Source organism: Abramis brama (genome assembly GCF_963993115.1).
Source record: "Abramis brama genome assembly, chromosome: 5".
Taxonomy (NCBI): Eukaryota; Metazoa; Chordata; class Actinopteri; order Cypriniformes; family Leuciscidae; genus Abramis; species Abramis brama.
Genome location: NC_139967.1, coordinates 41,108,008 through 41,128,017, shown reverse-complemented (window position 1 = coordinate 41,128,017; position 20,010 = coordinate 41,108,008). Strand labels below are relative to the sequence as shown.

Sequence of the window (20,010 nt, the reverse complement as noted above, 5' to 3'; positions counted from 1 at the left end):
GAAGTCTGACTGACTCAAGACTCAAGAGGGAGGGAGTTTGTGTTTGCTTGCTGGGTTTTGCATTTGTCTTTAAGTTTAGGAAGTCACACTGCAATAATAAAAAACAGCTGGAGGTGTAATTCATCTCAGCTGAGGCTGAAACAGTAGCTGATCCTCTTTGTTGCTGAGCAGACAGACTGATGTTGTGACTACTGTCCACTTTTGTGTGGGTAACAGTGACACAATGTATATGTGGCAGTATTATCATGGTGGTGAGCCCATTGTTAGGACAATATCTTGTTTTTTAGAGGAACTCAGTTTGAGCTTGTGACCCACAATTCCTTCACTCCTGTGTTCGTATACACAGACACACACTAGCTAGTCATCATCCTGTGAAAACAATGTGGTTTCAGGCATCCTTACTCTTGTTATTTGAAACTCTGTCAGCACGTCCAAATATTCACCGGTGGTTTCCAGACGTGGGTTTGCGCGGGATAGGCCAACTGCCCCGATAGTTAATAACACAGCGCAGCGGTTTGACATACGTGGGCTTTAGGTATCTGTCTTTTCTCTGTCTCAGTGTTTCATTATATGACATGAAACATATTTTTTGATCCAGATCTGTTAATTGATTCAAAAATACATTCAGATTTCCTATATACAACAACTTTAACATTCTCTTCTATGATTTTGTAAACTGACCTCAAAAAGTAGCCTAGTTCAGCTTAATCCTTTATTTTTTGCTTGTTTTGACAAAACACGATTAAAGATTATGAGGAACATTCATTTTCAAAAAATAATTATGTGCAAGCATAAATCATTTATAATAAATACTGCAATATTCCATAAAATGTTCATTTTGTTGGTGGGCCTATAATTTTGTTGATCCATCTTTGTATATTTTAGTACTTTACTTTCATGTACTAAACTGATTACTTATATTTTATAATATTTTTAGTTTTTTAGTGCAATTTTCCCCCGGAAATTGCGCTGGTTAACTCATGATTTCTGTTCTGTGCGTCTGTGTGCACCAATCTTGCACTTCTATCTACTCCTCAACCAGACCACCTAGAGACTTCGGGTTTTCGGCATTATGTTAAGGAAGGTCTAATCTCGGGAACGCACAAAAGAAAATCCAGGAAAAGATTTACTATCTCTTAGTGTTGTGATCCCATGAGGTGAGAAAATTGCGCTAAAACACTCACCGAGTTTTTATGACTTGTTTATATATATATATATATATAATTTTCACCTGTTTGTATCATAAAAAAAGTATGACAAGGCAAGGTTAGTTCAGGTTGTAATACTGTATGTATAAATTGTAATCATATTTATGAATGAATCCAACATGAATACAAAGAGTACATTCCTCAGAACTTAGAAGAAGATTTTAAAAGCTTTTTTCTTTTTCTTTATTGTGGACACTCTTTCTCTCTCTCAGATTAGAAAACATCATGTAGGTCTTTACCTCAAATCTCCTCTGACAAGATATTCTCCACCTTTGCTAATCCGATTATCTGGCCGTGATGTTTAAGGGAAAATCATTGTTAACCTGTTTGTGCCAGGCAATTTCAAAATGTTTGTTGAAGAAGATAAGGAAAGCACATCTTGAGGCACACAATGAACTTCTGTTCACCTTTATGTTTACCTGAAGACTTAAACAAGAACAAATGTGAGATACTTCAGGATGTTCAAATCTTAGATAAGAGAGAAGAAGAGATTTGCGCCCCAGGTGTGGGAACAATGGCTTGTATCTGAAGGCCATGGGTGGATGGACGCAGTCGGGGGGCTCAGTGAAGCTGTGCTAAAGGACAGAGAGGTCTAAGCAAATAGGGCCAGCGTCTTGGTCACAATGAGTGGGGCGGCTGGTCTCGGTTGGGCTGGGGTGGGGTGGGGTGGTGAGAGAGAAAGGCATCAGCCCTGAAAATGGGGTGTGAATGCAGAATGGGACCAGCGGGATGTGACTGTGAGTTTAATAAGGCTTTGTGTGTGTGGAGGTTCACTTAGCTGTACCTTAGGGAACAAATTGTCGACAGAAGTTGGCAAAACCTGACAAAGCCCTCTTTGAAAACATTGCTTTACAAAAAAAGGAAACACTATTTATTTTATTTAAAAAATTGAAACATTCTTTTTTTAGGGGCAGGATGTGGGATTGGGTTAGTCTGTAGTAACTACGATCAGCGTTATATAGACTAAAATCTATGGTTATGGTATGTCTACATTTAGATATAACTAAATGTGTCGCTCTTCAGATTTTTACTAGAATCATCAATATTATTGCAGATAATACAGAGATTTCTCACATTTTATGTTTTATGTAAACTGAGGTTTATGTTTTCATAGTTTTGATTTGTCCTGTTAGTGACAACTGTGGCTATATTTCAGTCAGATCTAGTGTGAAATACCCCTCTATATATGAAGAGTTCAGATGCAAAAGCCTCTAAGTGCCATATTTCATATACTTGTATATTTAAGTTCAGTAATTTCACTTAAATGACAATTAATAGGTAATTTTCATTGCCATTTAAGTAAAATGACTGAAATTAAATATACGAGCTTGATAAAAATTATCATTCTAGAAGAAAATTTTAGATGGCACTTAGAGGCTTTTGCATCTGAACTCTTAATATATATATATTTTTTGGCAAGCAACATATAAATCACAGATATTTCATTATGGTCAATATTTGTATTTAATTGAAAATAACATTTCTGGGTTACATTTCCTGTACAACGTCATAACTCGCTGCTTAACTAGTATAATGCGTCATTGCAGAAATTAACTAGCTAGTTTTGTTTCCCAAAACCAAGCACAGTAACAGGGTTGCATCTCCATCGTTTGAACCACATTAGTTCAATAATATAGGAAAGTCATTTATAACATCAAGCACAGGTGGTGGAGTAATAACTTCTGCTAATTAATTCTTTCTAGATCACTTTTAATGTCAGCTTCAAACGCTTCAAAAACTGTCGTTTATTGTTGACACACTAAAACATATAGATCGAAATGTATTAAACGGGATGAAAGATATAGAATGTACTGCATGTTGGCTTGCTTATTGCGATCTATGCAAGTCCATATGTCATATTAACATGAAACTATATGCTTCTAACTACAGGTCGAAAGATGTAGTTCCAACCACAAAAGATTGCAATGGTGTTTGCAAATGGTGTTTAAAAACTATGGTTTTGTGAAATGCAGAATCGGTTAACTATGTTAGTAACGACGAAACTTGCGATCAAAGTTGGCTATCGATGCTTATTGGGCAGGCAACCCCTGGAAAAGTTGCTCAAACTGTGAACATGTTTAGCTAGCTATTTGAATAAAAAGAAACGCAAGCATTTGAAGGGAAATCTTGTTACTAATGCAAGATTGCACATTAGTATGTACTTTGGCCAAACATTTGCATCTGAACTTGCCTAAACCTCGTTCAATTTAGTAATTCATTTTTATTGGACAAAGATACTGATTAATCGTAGGATTTTTGCAGTGTTGAGCTGAAACAAACCATAAGTCTCATCTATCACTCAATCACAAACACACACACACACTCAACCCATCTCGGATGTTGTTGACACAGCTAGACCCCTTCCTTCACAGCAGTAGCTGTGCCACTGACCTCACACTGCTGAGGGGAGGGTTGTTGTGTAGCCGCTTCACCCCTGAACCCTCGCCAACGTCTCTCTCCTCCAGTCATTCGCCAAGGACGTGGAAATCCCATAATAGCCCGTCTCCACGGCACCCCACCAGTCCAGCTCCCTGCCTCCCAGATGTTTCCAATTAAAAAGGAGGCCTTTCAGTCCGAGCCTATTTTCTGCACGCTGAGAGAAAGAGCAAGAGAGCAGGTTGCAGAGAGATAGAATGGCTGAAGGGAAGAAAAATGACTTTCTTCTAATACAAAAAGGCCGTTGAGGGCAGAGAGTGACATTTGAAAAGTCACAGTGGCTGGACGCTTGTTTTGAACGCAGATATCTGAGGAATGGAAGATGAGAAGATGAATGGGTATCGCTCATGTCTGAGTCAGACAAAGATTGTCAGATTAAAACCAAGCCTGTGGTCACAAAATCTGGGCCTTGTTTTTTAAAAATGCTGTTCTTTCTCTCTGCTTTGCTTAGGGGTGTGCTGCCAAATATAATCATCACACACAAAAGACACATGGTCTGTATTTTTTCAGTTGGTGTGGTGGCAGCCGCCAGCAGGTCTGTGTTTGCCACTCGAAACCTCAATGTTGCCACAATAGAGACAGCCAGAAACTAAAGAGAGGGAGGATTTTAAATATATAGCTCACCTAAAAATTCATCTCACCCTCGTATTTTGGTCTGTTCCTCACACTAAGCTATTGTCTGAGTTCAGAAGAATTGGAATATAGTACATTTATTTACATTTAAGATTTATTAATGTAAAAAAAAAAAAAAAAAGGTTTTGTTCACCAAGGCTGCATTTATTTGATTAAAGTACAATAAAAACAGTAATATTGTAAACTATTTTTACAGTTTAAAATGCTAAATGTCAAGCTAAATTTTCAGCATTATTATTCCAGTATTCAGTGTCACATGATCCTTCAGAAATCATTCTAATACGGTGATAATAAGAAAAGTTTTTTTTCTTATTATTATCGATGTTGAAAACAGCTTGATATTTTTGTGGCGACTATACGTTGAAAAGAACAGCGTTTATTTGAAATATGATTTTTTATTTATTTTTGTCTTTACTTGCACTTCTAATTGAGTTGATGCAAGTATTATTTTCTTTAAAAAAATAATGAATAAATAAAATCTTACTGATCCCAAATATGTTAAAGTAATACATGATTTTTATTACTTTAACATATTTTAACATATTTTTTATTTTTGAACAGGATTTTTCTGAATTTTTGGGGGTGAACTATACATTTAAAGGTGAAAGCCACACAACTATTCAATACCTTTTGTCATACATTATAGTAATATATAGTATATTTGTAGTAATATATGTAGTATGTTTGTTGTGATTTAAATAAAAACTAAAATCTTTTTTATTCTATTACATTGGTGTTTTTTTTATGTATTGGATGCATTACAGTAATACAAATATGGAGGAAAATTAGCTTAAATGTGTTAAACATGTCACACTGTGACAATATGTCCTAAAAAGTACTTCATGTGTACTAAAAAAAAGTAAAAAAAAGTACTAATTCTGAATTATGCATGGTATTATTCAGTTTTTCATTCTTTTGATTAGTGGGTAAAACTGACCTGGGCTGCGTTTCCCAAAAACATTGTAGAACCATTGCCACGATCAGCTTAGCTCACAATGCTTTTGAGAAACGCAGCACTGGACATGTTTTTGTGAAACAGCTTAAATGCATAATAATATGTTTTCATATTCCAGCAGACAGTTCTCTTTATGTGTTATGAAGCAAGTTAATGGGCTATGTTTTATTTCTTGATTTCCATGAAAATGCTTTTGAGAGCCATAACATGTAATAGCTTGCATGGAGAATAACTTGTATGGAGTTAATGATTTTGCCTATATTCCCATGATTCGGTCAGTGCTGATGTGGTATGGTGGCCTAGAGCATTCTTCAATCTAATATTGCCAGCCAAGTGAAGCTGTGCCATGTATGGTTTAACTTCCAAAGTCTGCAAGATCAATGAATCTACAAATGTGGGCCATTAGAAGGCCTGCGCCGAATCTACCTGCAGAATTTAAACATTCTTCAGTCAAGTTATGTGCCTCTCCCACCTATTATGCATTAGTTTTGGCTAATTTGATTATGCTTTCAGCTATCAGTAGAGTATAGTACTCTCATTGTAACATTTTAAATCCATTCTGATAGAGTTGCATTGGAATTACACTACACAAACAGTGCCGAAAATGTGAAAAATAGATGTGAATCACTTGCAATACAGATAAATCACATAATTGACAAGCTTGTACACATCCGTCACCCCATCATGTTTGTTTATCTGCTTTGACTTGATTTCATTTTCAGTTCTGAATAGATGTATTCTTTGTACTCTTTTTATATCCATCCTAAATAATTCCGCCTCACAACAATCCACACAGAACATGCAAAAACGGTCCACAGATCCGGCAGGATCTTGCCATCATTTACAGTCTTCGAATGACCCTGAAGAGATTCAGTAAAGAGAGTATTTTATGTTGTTGAACTCATTAATAGGAGTGTAATTGAGTTTTCTCTAAGGCTGTGGCCTAAACATTACTACACAATCTAAAATGCATTAAATGCTTGTTAATGTGTTTTTTCATGTGTTGATAAAGCAGCCTTTGTTCTCACATGGCCTCAAGCACACAGTCTCAATGAGTTTTCTTTGGCAGCTTGGGCGGCAGTGGATCTGAGGATGGAGGACACTGTGGAGGTTTACATGGACGAGTCTGCAGAGATCCCTTGCCTGTACACCTTTACCGAGAAACCTGAGATGGTGATGGTGCAGTGGTTTGTGGTGAGTCCCGAAAGCTCTAACGCTCTTTCACGTTTTTTATTTTAAAAAGTTGATTCACGAATGAAAATTCTTTCATCAGTTACACACCTTTATGTTGTACCAAATCCATAAGACTTACTCATCTTCAAAACATGCAAAAAGATTTCTGTCCATCCTTTAAAAGTCCACAAAACCAAAACTTTGACAATTCAAAAAGTTCACAAAGACAATATATCGCTTCGAATTGAGCGTTTCACTCAAGTTTTCTGAAGAGACACGATCGCTGAACATAGCTGATCGATGAACAGATTTAAAGGGATAGTTCATTCAAAAATGAACGTTTTGTCATTACTTACTCACCCTCAAGTTGTTCCAAACCATAATGAATTTCTTTCTTCTATTGAACACAAAAGATATTTGAAAAAAATGTTTGTAATCAGACAGTTGACGGCATCCATTGACTTCCATAGTAGGAAAAATAAATACTATGGAAGGTAATGGGTGCCGTCAACTTCATTGGTTCTTGCGGAAGCTCAAAAGTATTTGTGTGACATCACGTCATGCGTGTGAGATTCTGTTTACCATATTTGATGCGCTCTATACGCATATCAATGTTTATATGTGAATAAAGCCTGCATTAAATTTGTTCCTCATAAAGCAGTCGTGTCTGTTTAGAAAACTTGGGTTAAACCGCTCGATTCATAAGAATTACTTTTACAATGTCTTTTTGTACTTTTTAATGTGTGGAAGTTTTGGTTGAGCAGATTTTCAATGGATGGACAAAATATGTGTTCCAAAGATCAACGATCTTATGGGTTTAGAATGATATGAGGGTGAGTAAATGATGATTTTTGAGTTTTTTTGAGTTTATCCCTTTAGTTGTGCTGGAAGTGTGCTGTTACTTTTTAAGTGCTCAGACTTTCACCTGGCTGACAATAGATTGAGTAAAAATTCCCTTAGACTTACATGGAACGAGGGACTCGAGTCATATCCACAGAACATGTGCTAAGTTTTATTTTCCATCATCCTCAGCGGGAGCGTGAAGGGAATCGGGTGAGGATCTCCTACAGCGATCTGACCATGCAGAAGGTGGATGAGGACACGAGCTACAGTGACCGTATCAGTGTACAACCGAACAGTGATGGAGAAACTCTGACCATTCAGGACGTTAAGCTGTCTGATGAGAGAGAGTTTTTCTGTCAGGTCAGTGGGTTGGCAGCCGGCAATGGAGAGGGAAGGACTCTCCTGAAGGTTTTCGGTAAGTCTTTTCCTCATGTCAGTTGAATATCGTCACTAAATGGTTTAATATGGTTGCTTCTTTTTTATATATATATATATATATATATATATATATATATATATATATATATAAAAAACATTAACTTGCTGTTGTCAGATCCTCCAGAGCCTCCTGTCGTTGAAGGTGTCCTCTCTGGAGTCTCTGTGTCCAGTGACTCCCCAGCTAAGGTACATCATGCACTCAGATTCACCCTGTATGCATATGTAATGTTTGTAGCAATTATATATGCTGGGTTTAAGATGACCCATCTCTTATTTGGTTAGATTGCATCTTGTGAGACCAGAGACGGCTTTCCCAAGCCAAACATCACATGGTACCGTGATCACATCCCCATCCACCCTGCTAATGGATGTGAGTAAGATCCAAGTAATGTAATGAAGTAAGAAGTAATGTATCCTGTTCCCCATGTACATACCTGTACTGTGTATTTATTAAAGTTATTACAATAACTGGGAAATAACTAGGCACTAACCCTGAACCTAGTGTACCCCTAAATCTAACCTTTACCCATGTACTTACTGTACTTTATATTAACTTGTACTTTCTTAAGTACACTGTAAGTACACATGCTGTAAAATAAAGTGCAACCATTCAGTTCTAATTCAGTAATTTTAAGTTTTAATATTAATATAATTTGAATATACATTTTTATACTACCGTTCAAAAGTTTGGATTCTGTATGTTTTTCCTATTCTCCTAAAATTCTCTTATGCTCACCAAGGCTGTATTTATTAAATAAAAATACATTAAAAACAGAAAGAACATCATTTATTTGAAATCTAAATCTTTTGAAACAATGTAAAAGTCTTTACTGTCACTTTTGACCAATTGAATGTGTCCTTGCCACTTTTGAATGGTATGGATATAAATATGGAAAATCTAGAAAAAAACAAGCTTAAAATAATGGACCTTATTTATTTTCTTAAAACACATTGCTGGTCTTATTGTGCATGATCACTGTCACAAGTTTGAAAGTCCAAAAGATGAAGATGAGTCAAAAGGTTCCAATACAAATGTATTTCATAAAGAAATAAACTCAGATAATCCACAACGTAACAGCGTGTCTACACACAAACAATAACCGACAATGAACTGAGGAAACACAGGAACTTAAGGGTACATTTACACGACAACGATATGCTTAAAACGGAGAAGTTTTTCCTTTGGGTTTTCCATGTACAGACGACACCATTGTCAAAACGATCCTCATTCACACGGATCTGCGAAAATGACTAAAAACCCTGTACTCTACTGTCAGACCATTAGATGGCGAAGAAACACTATAGACTGAACACGTAATACGCATGTGCATGATTTCGTCGTCTTCAGAGATTTGCGTTTTTGTTGTTTACATGGAGACCGTTTTCAGAAACTTGCACTTTGAAACCTGTTTTCAAAAGTTTGCATTTTCAGGCAACAAAAACGCTGTGGTCATGTAAATGAATGGTCAAAACGCATAAAAAGTTTTACATTTTTAGTTGAAAACAGGGTCATGTAAACAGCCGCTAAGTATACAATGATAACAAACTTAAATACGGACAGCTGTGATGATTAAATTTATTAATGGTAACAAACAAGTGGCGGGGAATGTAAACAAAGACAACAGAAAAATAATGTCAAGCAAACTAAAAGTCCATGAAAATGAAACTAAACAAACAGATGACTAAATTTTACATTAAATACTTTTACATTAAGATGCAATAACTTGCTCCAAACCTATAACACTATGTACAGATCTTAAAATTCTAGCCAATACTAATAAGCCCAAATTATTTTTTATGTTGTGGCTAACTATGAAATAGCAGATAAATAAATGGAAAATTTTGTGCCAAATTTCTTTTCTTGTCTGAATTAAAATAAAAACCTAAAAACTAAAATCAATTGCTTTACAGTACATGCTACAAATGAATTTAGGCATCACAAGATTGTAATGTACAGTATGAAAAATAGTTGTCACTAATGTGTCTATGTCTGGTTGTGTGTGTGTGTTTTTTCTCAGTGGTGAATGTGGTAACGCTAGTGACAAGAGAATCCAGTGGCCTATATACAGTGCAGAGTGATTTGCATTATAAGGTGACCAAGGAAGACAAAGATGCCCACTTTTCCTGTGAAGTCAGCTACTTTGTCCCAGCAGCTGTCAGGACATCCGAGTCCAAAGGCATCAATATTACAGTTCACTGTAAGTCATTTTATAATTGAGAGTTTCTTTTGATGAAATGGAATGCGATACATCCAATTTTTGTTCTAACCACACTCTTAGAAAGAAAGGTTCAATGGGTTCTATATTCAATAGGTTTCATTATTCTTGACCCAGTTTTAAAGAACGCTTTATGCCAAAAAGTTTCTATATAAGGAAAAATTTCTTAAATGATTGAATAATACTGTCACGTTATGTGTAGAACAAAGCTCATGGAAACGAGGAATACGTAGAAATAACATTTAATAACCAAACACTCACACTTACATTGACGACAACGGACAAAGACTGAAGGGGAACACAAGGTATAAATACACAGGGACTAACAAGATAACTAATGAGGTGATTGACAAATGCACAGGTGATAGACATGACTAATTAGAACAATCATGGAACACTAGGACACATGACTGAACCAAAAACACAATGAAGGGGTGTAAACACAGATCATACATGTAACAAATACTTTCATGTTTAACGAGTTATTTCAATTTTACTAGTGATAAAGTATGTTTATGAGCTGTTTAATTAATACAATTTAATTAAAATGAAAAATAAATTAAAACTAAATCCATAAAATGATCACATGATGGGAACCCCTAGCCTGACTACGTCAGACTTCTTACTTCCGCTCAATTTCATTTCGCTTCTGTACTCAGTCTGATACAGCGTAATAGCTTTCCGTTTTTCTCCGGTCTGAAAACAGCCGGGCCAATCAACGAACAGAGGGAGGGCTGAGAGCCGTGACGTAGACGCTGATTGTACCGTGGATGCATAGATTTACTTCACATAATCTGCAAAAGTCGTTCACAGCCATGTTTACTCCGGTATTTCGCTCCAAACGTTATGTGATTGGCTTACGGGTAACCAATGATTTTAAACATCAGACAAGCACCCCCCCCACGAGAAAGAAAACGCTTTTCAATTGTGCCATGCCAGACTCTGTCTACGAAGCAAAGCGAAGTAGCAGAGTTTGGTATTACCAGGCTAGGGAACCCCTAAAAGTTTCTATGAAACGCCTGACAGAACCCTTTAAGGTTCTATATAAAACAAGCTACACAACATTTTGTTGGTTGCTTGGTTTCTATATCTGTTGCATCGTGCTGGATAGCTCCGCCCACTGTGAAATCTCATTGGTCCAAAATCCCACTTTACATCCATGCATATTAGACATCATATTTGACTTTACTGACATGATTTTATCATTACATGCAGTATTTTCAGTTTCATTGTGGACAAAACCTACATTTGAATCTGATAACGATCTTTGTGCGAACACAAGGCTTAAAGGTCACATCAGATTTGACATGTCTAACATGGTTTTATATGAAAGGACCCATATTTTCCTGTTTCATGTTTTTAATATTTCATTTGTAATGATAAACTTTGAGTTGTGTTCGTCATGACACGGCTATGAAGGTCTGCTTTGTCAGCTTTTACTAAATAATTGATTGTGAGAATTATTTTGTGTTGGCAAGATGCTTATGAATGAATTAAGATTCATGGCCCCTTGGTCTTTGTGTATGTTCGTATGTCATATAGACCCAACAAGCAGCGTGGAGATATGGAAAGAATCGCCTGAGGGCTTGGTCAAAGAGGGGGACACAGTGGAGTTCCGTTGCCAAGGCGATGGGAACCCCCCAGCACCCATCATTTTCAACCGAGAACAAGTGAGAATAGCCTCTTTTTTTCTCTTTTTATTCGGACCCGTTTTTCCTGAATGGGAGGCTGTAAAGCATTGAGAAGAAGCGGACGTAGCAGACGTCTAGCTCAGACAATGTGGTTGATGTGCACAGACAGAACAGTGCCATTACTGACTTGCAGCTTTTTGTAAGTGTTACGTATGCATTTGCTTTAATGACGTTGGGCCTCATTTATAAAACGCGCATACGCACAGATTTAGGGTACGTTTACACGACAACGATATGCTTAAAGCGGAGAAATTTTTCCTTTGAGTTTTCAGCGTTCAGACGGCACCATTGTCAAAACGATCCCCCATTCACACGGATCTGCCAAAACGAATAAAAACCCCTGTATTCTGCTGCCAGGCCATTAGATGGCGATGAAACACTATAGATTGAACACGTAATACGCATGTGCATGACGTCATCATCTTCAGAGATTCGCGTTTTTGTTGTTTACACGGAGACCGCAAAAAATTGCACTTTGAAACCCATTTTCAAAAGTTTGCGTTTTCAGGCAGCCAAAACAAAAAAGTTTTTAGTTGAAAACGGTGTCGTGTAAACAGCCCCTCAATCTTAGGCCCTGTTTACACCTGGTATGAAGATTTGTTTTGGTCAACCGCTTCAAAAGTGGACGAAGCTAAATACAGGTGTGAACGGGGTCTAAAACGTTTTGAGCTTGTCCACTTTTGACCACTTCCAGAGGTAGTCGAAAACGCATTTGACTGGATTGTTTTCGTAGTGTAAACGCTCATGTGGTCGAATGCGGTTCAACAGCCACAAAAGACCGCCTACTGACCTAATGCGTAAACATTATAGGAAGCGTGCTAGCCAGACGGGATTCAAACTTTGTCGGCTGGAGACCCAAGTTTGGTTTAAAGGCGAAAAATGTACCAAGCACAGTGTTCTCTTACCATTCCTGATTTCTAACACAGTTTTTCTGATTTCTAACAGTTCGGTGTGGTCTTGGGGCTGTCAGAGCAGAAACTAAAGCTGCTCTCCGTATGTTTTTCTATCGTCTCCTTGCACAAGTAAATTAAAGATCTCCTTGCATCATGTAAATTGCACAAGCTTATTTTGTCTAGATCGAAAGATAAAAAAAAACAAACAAAACAAACATTTACCCGCCCATAGACTCTACTCTCCCTTTGAAGAAATCAGGACAGAAGTGGTTGAAAGTGGACAAAAGAAACGGATTAAAACACCACATGTAAACGGGTATGTGATTGCCTCGTCTACTTGTGATCCAATCGACCAAAACGCATCTTAATACCAGGTGTAAACGGGGCCTTAGAGTGTGCGTACGCTAAAATCCACACCAACTTTGACATGGAAAAGTGCTTAGCGCCATGTCAGGTTCTAAGCAGGCGTAGGCACTTTTCCTTGAGGCAGAGGCAGAATACTGTGGGTGTTTGGAACTCCAAGCAGCAATAATATAATAAAACCCTGTTAGAATAATTTCACAGCATTAAAGTTAAATTATTTGGTGTGCATACTACCACACTTTTTTCAGCCAGTCTATAGGCTATAAAATAACCTATAGCCTAGTGCAGAACATATTGAAGGCTGAGTCTGGCTCTTATTATTATACAGGCCATTATTCACTTCATAGTATTTTGTATTTACATCAAAGTCATTCATTTCAGAAGATCATTTTTTATACAAATATGCTCCAGCATCCTTGCATCTCGGTTTGGATAATGAATTGATGGATTTGTCCCCCCCCCCAACCCCAACCCCAACCCCAACCCCCCCTAACCCTAACCCCAACCCCCATATGACTATTTAGATGCAATTCTGTAAACAAACTTAAGATCATTTAATGGAAATCTATTTAAGTATGATCATTTATCATTTAAGGGAAATCTTAATCAGTATGATAGACATTCCCACTGTTCTCTGTGTCCTGCTCATAACAGTCAGATGTGGAGCTGGAATCCTATCATGGGCTGCTGGTTCTGAAGGAGGTGTCTCGAGCAGACAGTGATGTGTATGAATGTCACTCTCTGGACCTGGATGCAGTGAACCATGATGAGGTGGTGGACACCCTACAGCTCACTGTGCACTGTGAGTTCTGCTTCTCAATTTTACACACCCCGATTTTGAAACTAGAACTAAACTGCGCACCACACCATAATATTATCATCCATTAGAACTAATATCTTAATAATGTTGAATAACATTTACTATTCTGTTCAAAAGTTTTATTATTATTATTATTTTTTATTTTTTTTAAAGAAATGAATACTTTTATTCAGGAAGGATGCATTACATTGATCAAACATGGCAGATTTGTACATTGTTACAAAAAATATATATTTCAAATAAATATTTTTCTTTTGAACTTTCTATTTATCAAAGAATCCTGAAAAAATCGTAATAATCATGGTTTCCACAAAACAATAATAATAAGAAGAAATGTTTCTTGAGCATCAAATCAACATAGAATGATTTCTGAAGAAAAAACACTAAAGACTGGAGTGACTAGTCATAAAAATTCATATTTCCCTTCACAGGAATAAATTACTTTTCAAAATATATTCAAATAGAAAACAGTTATTTTAAATTGTAATAATATTGCACATCATTACTACTTTACTGTATTTTTGATCAAATAAATGCAGCCCTTTTGAGAATAAGAGAATTCTTTCAAAAAATATAAAAAAATTATTACCATCCCCATACTTTTGAACTGTGGTGTACATTTATCAATTTTGCAGATGCTTTAGTCCAAAGTGAATAACAAATTAGGAGAAAAAAAGCCAAATGTATTAGCAGTGAACTTTTTGTTGAAAAATGAAAAGTTATTCTCTTTATTTGTTTTTATTATTCATTTTATATATACTTTCTATATTGTAAAATACATATATAGTATTCAAAAATAAATAAATAATAATAAAGTAATTATGTTTTGCTGGTGCAATATGAATAAAAATGAATTCTGTCATCACTTACTCACCCTCATTAAATGAAGCTGATATAATTCCTTTCAGTCAATTATTGACCGTTTACAGATGGTACTCAACCAGAACGCTTCATTTGCTGCCACGGGTAACAGTCACAGATGCCCAGGTTTATGTGTTTGTCTCTGTGTGTGTGTGTGTGTGCAGATCTGGACCCAGCTGTGGTGATGCCCAAAGACTCCGAGGTCATGCTGAAAGGAGAGAGTCTGACAGCGACCTGCAATGCCCTGTCGTCTTTAGAGACCACTACTGTGTGGTTTAAGGTAACACTGCACTCTGGACACATTCATTTGGTCTTCCACATTCTGTTTAGAGCTTCTTTTCACCCCATCTGTTCCTCGCTTAATTTGTTTGCGTGCATTTGTTTGTGTGTAGGAAGGGATTGAGGTCGGAAGAGGACACATAATGCAGCTGCAGGACGCCACATTTGACACAGCTGGACAGTATGACTGTGAAGTGACTGTACCGTCTCTTCCAGGCCTGCTGACCAGCGGTTCTATACATATCATCGTACAGGGTAAGGAAGAGCTCATCAAGTACTTAAAGGTGGAGTAGGTGATATTTGAAAAACGCTGTTTGAAAGTTGGTTGGACCAACACAACCAGACACAACAACAAACATGTAGCCAATCAGCATTAGGGGGAATATTACAGCGGAGGAGAGAGAACGAGCAAGAGGGAGATTTGAAGGAAGACTGTAGAAAGAGAGATGGATGAGAGACATTACAAAAGAGAAAAGCTCATAAGAATATCACTGGAAACTGAAGGGATATGATCAGGAAAGAGCTTTAGGACCCGCGTTAATATTAGAAAAAAAGGTTTGTCTCGAGCTGCTGTGCTTTTGACATCTAACATGAACTCTTGTGTATGTATGTAACTTTTTTGTGCTTTCTTGTCGTTCGTTCATCATCACAATCCATTTTCATGAAGCCTTATTTTGTTGCACTTCTGCTACGATAAATAGACATCCACTCTTGCATTGCGTGTGTAGGCTAACAGAGACCAGCTAGTAAGAGTTGTGCAGACTGATGACTGCTAGAGAATGCAGTGTTTACTGTATGTTAGTGCACTCGCCTCGCATGCCAGCGATCAGGGTTCGAGACCGACTTGGAGCAGGACACTTAGGATTGGAGGGTGAGCTTTGGAGGCAAATATTTCAAATATCAACAATGTTAGTGTGTGTAACTTGCTGTTTGAGCATTATTTTTTTTAACAAAGTGACAAAGCACAAAGACACTCCAAAGGGAGTTATTCTCTATATCAGTGCGCACTATTTCTGAACTCCCTGAAACGCCTCCATTGTAGTCTTGAGTTTTCTTAGGGGAACGTACACTGCAAAATATTCCTCATTTAAATAATTCCCACACATTTTAGGGTTTTTCACTTCGGTCTGTTTATTCTTGGTTTGGTAACAGAGCTCTGACACTCCTATCGTCTTGCCTTGTCATGGTGAGTGTGTGGTTTCGAGTTCGCTCGGGCCATGCGCTCTTCTGTCCACGTGAGTTGTTTTGTATGCGGAGCGTGGTGTTCGGATCCCGGCACTTCGGTCTAGTTAGGTTTCGGTTCTGTGTCAGGGTCCGGACGTTCATGCTCCATGTATTTGTCTTCTGTTGTAAGCGGCTAAGCGCACGGAATGAGCATTTGCTCACTCTCCAGCGACGGGCTGTACGCTCTTCTGTCCATGTGTGTGTTTTGTTCTGTGTAGCACGTGGCTCATGTGTTTCATCGGCCGTGTGCTTTCATGTTTGTCCTGTTTTGTGTGGATACACAGTCGGTGAGTGCTCTCATTGGCTGCGTGTTTGTGCCTTGTTTTGTTTGAGCACATGGCTTGTGATCGTGTCTAGCCCTGCAAAGCCTTGTCTTGCTGTTAACAGCTCAGCCCAGCCGTCAGTCAAATTTCCCCCCTACGGGGTAGTTTCTCTTTAATTTTACTATAAAAAAAAGCCCATTATTTCTGCATCTTGAGTCCTCGCCTCATCCCTTTACCCAACCCTGATAGCCCAAGGCATTCGCAAAAAATTGGCGAGGCCTGGTTGAGTTGCATTAGTAGTGTGTTGAAAACATAGACTGTAAAAAAAATACTTGAAACTCACAGTTATGGTAAGGGCGTGACATTTCCGAAACACGCTGGAAGCGGTTGACCAATCACAACACACTGGTCTAGCTGACCAATGAGAGCACATTGCACTTTTCAGTAGGAGGGGCTTCATAGAGACAGGAACTTAACAGGGCTGCATTATACAATGTAAAATATGTTCAAAATAATGTTTTTTGAACATAATAAAGGGCATAATAAACTGCTGAAAAGAGCTGTACATTTAGAAGCAGTATATTTCTAAAGTTATAACTGGATCTGTTCCTCTAGGTGCGCCTCAGATGAAGGATGCGGAGAGGGAGATTGAGCTGACAGAAAAGGTCGGGGGGTGGTTAAATTTGAGCTGTGAGGTGAGAGGTTACCCTCGACCCGCCATCACCTGGAGCATCACTGGCAGCCAGGTAACACAGATTTCCTCTCAGTCCTCTGCTCGTGTTACACAGCGCTTGGATTGACGCTTTTGTCTTGTATGTGTGTGTTGCACTCTCAGAGCTGGCGTGAGGTTGTCAAAAGAGAGACGGAGGAGCAAGTCCACAGTGTTGTGATGCTTAAAGTTACCACTGACATTGTTGCTATCTGCAATTCAACAAATGACTTTGGAATAGAGACCAAGATCTACAACATCAGGAGCAGTAAGAGTCCATTTTCCTTGTTTACACTGAAAATCAGGAAACATAATCACTGTAATTAATGATGATGAAAATGATCAATTTTGTTAAATATAGTATTTTTGATTATACATTCAATGTATTTAAATATAATTGACTAAATGTATTGTATAGTTATACATGTAATATTTATTTTAAAATAGGTAGATGTAATATCTATACATACGATTACTGTGTACAATTTTATACATACAATATAATTTTTTTTTTTAAAATATTATTTATTATTTAAAATTAAATGTATAAAATTAATACAATTATTTAATTTAATATTTGGGTATCTATTTAGATTAATATCATTTATTGGGGATCAAAATTTGTACATACACTACCGTTCAAAAGTTTGGGGTCAGGAAGAACTCTTCTGTTCTTCAAGGCTGCATTTATTTGATAAAAAAAAACAGTAAAAACAGCATTATTGTGAAATATTATTACAATTTAAAATAACTTTTCTATTTTAATATATATATATATATATATATATATATATATATATATATATATATATATATATATATAAAAATAATTTTCAGCAACATTAGTCCAGTCTTCAGGGTCACATCACCCTTCAGAAATCCTTCTAATATGCTGATTTGGTGCATTTCTTATGTTAAAAACAGATGTAACATAATAAATGTCTTTACTGTCGCTTGTTTGATTTCACTGGTAATACTGGCAGTTTGGAATCAAAAATGTTAATGTTGTTCCTTGTTTTCACCCAGTTCCATTCTCCCAGACTCCAACGGCTAGAAAAACCTCAGGTAACATTTATTTTTTTCATCTTCTGTTCATAACAGATCATAAGTTTTAAATCAAAACTCAGTCCATTTAATCCCTACAAAATCAATCCCAACCAAACAATGAAAGATCATCTTATGTACTTGAATAATTCATAGATTTTATATGGTGAAGCCTCCACAGCAGCTCGGTTAGCTTGGCTCTTCGTGTCGGCCTCTGGGCATATTTAAAATTCTGTGTGAAGAAAAGTCATAGTGCAAAAAAAAGCTAGCCAAAATTGAAGCAGACATTACTTCAGATAGCAGGGGCAGATCTAGCGCTGAATGTTTTCCAAGATGAATGTATAATTAGTTCTATGCGAATATATTAACAAATGTTTTGAAGTGCTGGGCTGCAACTGAGACTGTTAAATTATTATGGTGAACATAGTGGTGGCAGCCTGCTGTTTTATTGAGTAGATTTAACTCATAAAATCCATTCCCAGACAATTGTTTGTCGTCTCTCAGAGTTTATTTATAGCATTTGATGACGCTTCCTCTAAATGGCGCTCCTTAATTTTCTTTATTTGACTCTGAGGAATATGAGTCTCTTATTCCATTTTACTAAAACACTTTAATTATATGTTTCATATACCAAACTCGTCTCATTTACAAGGACATGCGTCCTTGTCGTGGCACACGTTTTGAATCCAAATGTTCCAGCCATTGTTAAAAAGTGCAGTGTAACGTGCCCTTCAGTGTTCTTTTCATGATCTGGTATGGGATTTCACTTTTGTATTTTGCCCGAAAGCACATTTATTGCATTTCAGCATGAATTAATCTAGTCTTAATTAGTCTTGTTGAAAGGGTAATAATTCATTGGTTATTATATGTCAGCCAGTCATGCTAATGTTGACGTCTCTTGTTCTCTTTGCAGTTGATAATAGTGGAGTGATTATTGTGGTGATTATTGTGAGCATCCTGTTGCTGGCCATCCTGGGCAGCGTCTTCTACTTCTTGTATAAAAAGGGCAAGTTACCCTGTGGACGCTCAGGCAAACAAGAAATGTATGTAATATTTATTTCTTTTTCCATTCTTTCCAGTTTATTCGTATACATTTGTACAGGGATTTTCAAACTGGCTGCATTGGAGTGCGAGAGGGTCTGTAGACAAATAAATAAATAATTAATAAATCGAACAGTACGGTACTATATGTAGAAACAAAATAATGTAATTTAATAAATACAAATATTTCCAAAATAATATTTTACTCATATTTATAATATAACATTTTTACTGTAAAAATTGGGTCTTTACACATGAAAATTCCATATTAACAATAGTGGTCCTGCATTAGGATGGTCATATTTGGGGGTCTAAAAAACCTTGCATTATTAGGCTATACAAGTTGATATGGTATTATCAAGTTTTTTTTGCATCTAAAGATGCCATGGTATTTTTTTAAAGTATCCTGCAGTACCACCATGTGAACTTTATGGTATATGACACATGAACTACCAGTTAAAAGTTTGGGCATCTCTATACTGTTTCATGAAAACATTGAATAATATGGTTTAATTAGGTTTCGTTTATATTAGGTCTCATGAAGTAAAGGTTTTTACAGCATTTATTAATCTAGGTTAATGGTAATTTATAAATATATGTGTTCATTGTTAATTCATGTTCGTTCATACTACATTAATGTTAATTTATCCAACTTGAACTATTCAATGTGTTAGTATAAACTATCAATTCAATGCATCCATCCTGAATAAAAGTATTCATTTCTTTCAAAACCCCAAAACATATCTTACTGACAAACTTTTGAATGCAAGTGTACATAGAAATTAACATGAACCAAGATGGAGAAGTAGTATTATTACTAATGCATTTACTAACGTAGTGTATAGAACCATATCAAATGTTATTATTTTAAGAATGAAATTCATACAAAAACGTTCAAAAATTAAAGCAGGAACCATTAG

The 20,010-nt window shown here is 36.7% G+C and overlaps 1 protein-coding gene across 2 annotated transcripts in view; it reads left to right on the top strand.

The window, feature by feature from the left end:
• Positions 1-20,010, top strand: part of mcama (melanoma cell adhesion molecule a) — a 63,794-nt gene that overhangs the window by 39,206 nt on the left and 4,578 nt on the right. For both annotated transcript variants that reach the window (XM_084113569.1, XM_084113568.1), the window contains exons 2-14: positions 6,302-6,426; positions 7,438-7,663; positions 7,802-7,872; positions 7,969-8,056; positions 9,705-9,884; positions 11,445-11,572; positions 13,504-13,651; positions 14,695-14,810; positions 14,923-15,064; positions 16,912-17,042; positions 17,132-17,273; positions 18,032-18,070; positions 18,963-19,092. In XM_084113569.1, coding sequence (XP_083969695.1) covers positions 6,302-6,426; positions 7,438-7,663; positions 7,802-7,872; positions 7,969-8,056; positions 9,705-9,884; positions 11,445-11,572; positions 13,504-13,651; positions 14,695-14,810; positions 14,923-15,064; positions 16,912-17,042; positions 17,132-17,273; positions 18,032-18,070; positions 18,963-19,092 — 1,666 coding nt within the window. The remainder of the gene's footprint in view (positions 1-6,301; positions 6,427-7,437; positions 7,664-7,801; positions 7,873-7,968; positions 8,057-9,704; positions 9,885-11,444; positions 11,573-13,503; positions 13,652-14,694; positions 14,811-14,922; positions 15,065-16,911; positions 17,043-17,131; positions 17,274-18,031; positions 18,071-18,962; positions 19,093-20,010) is intronic.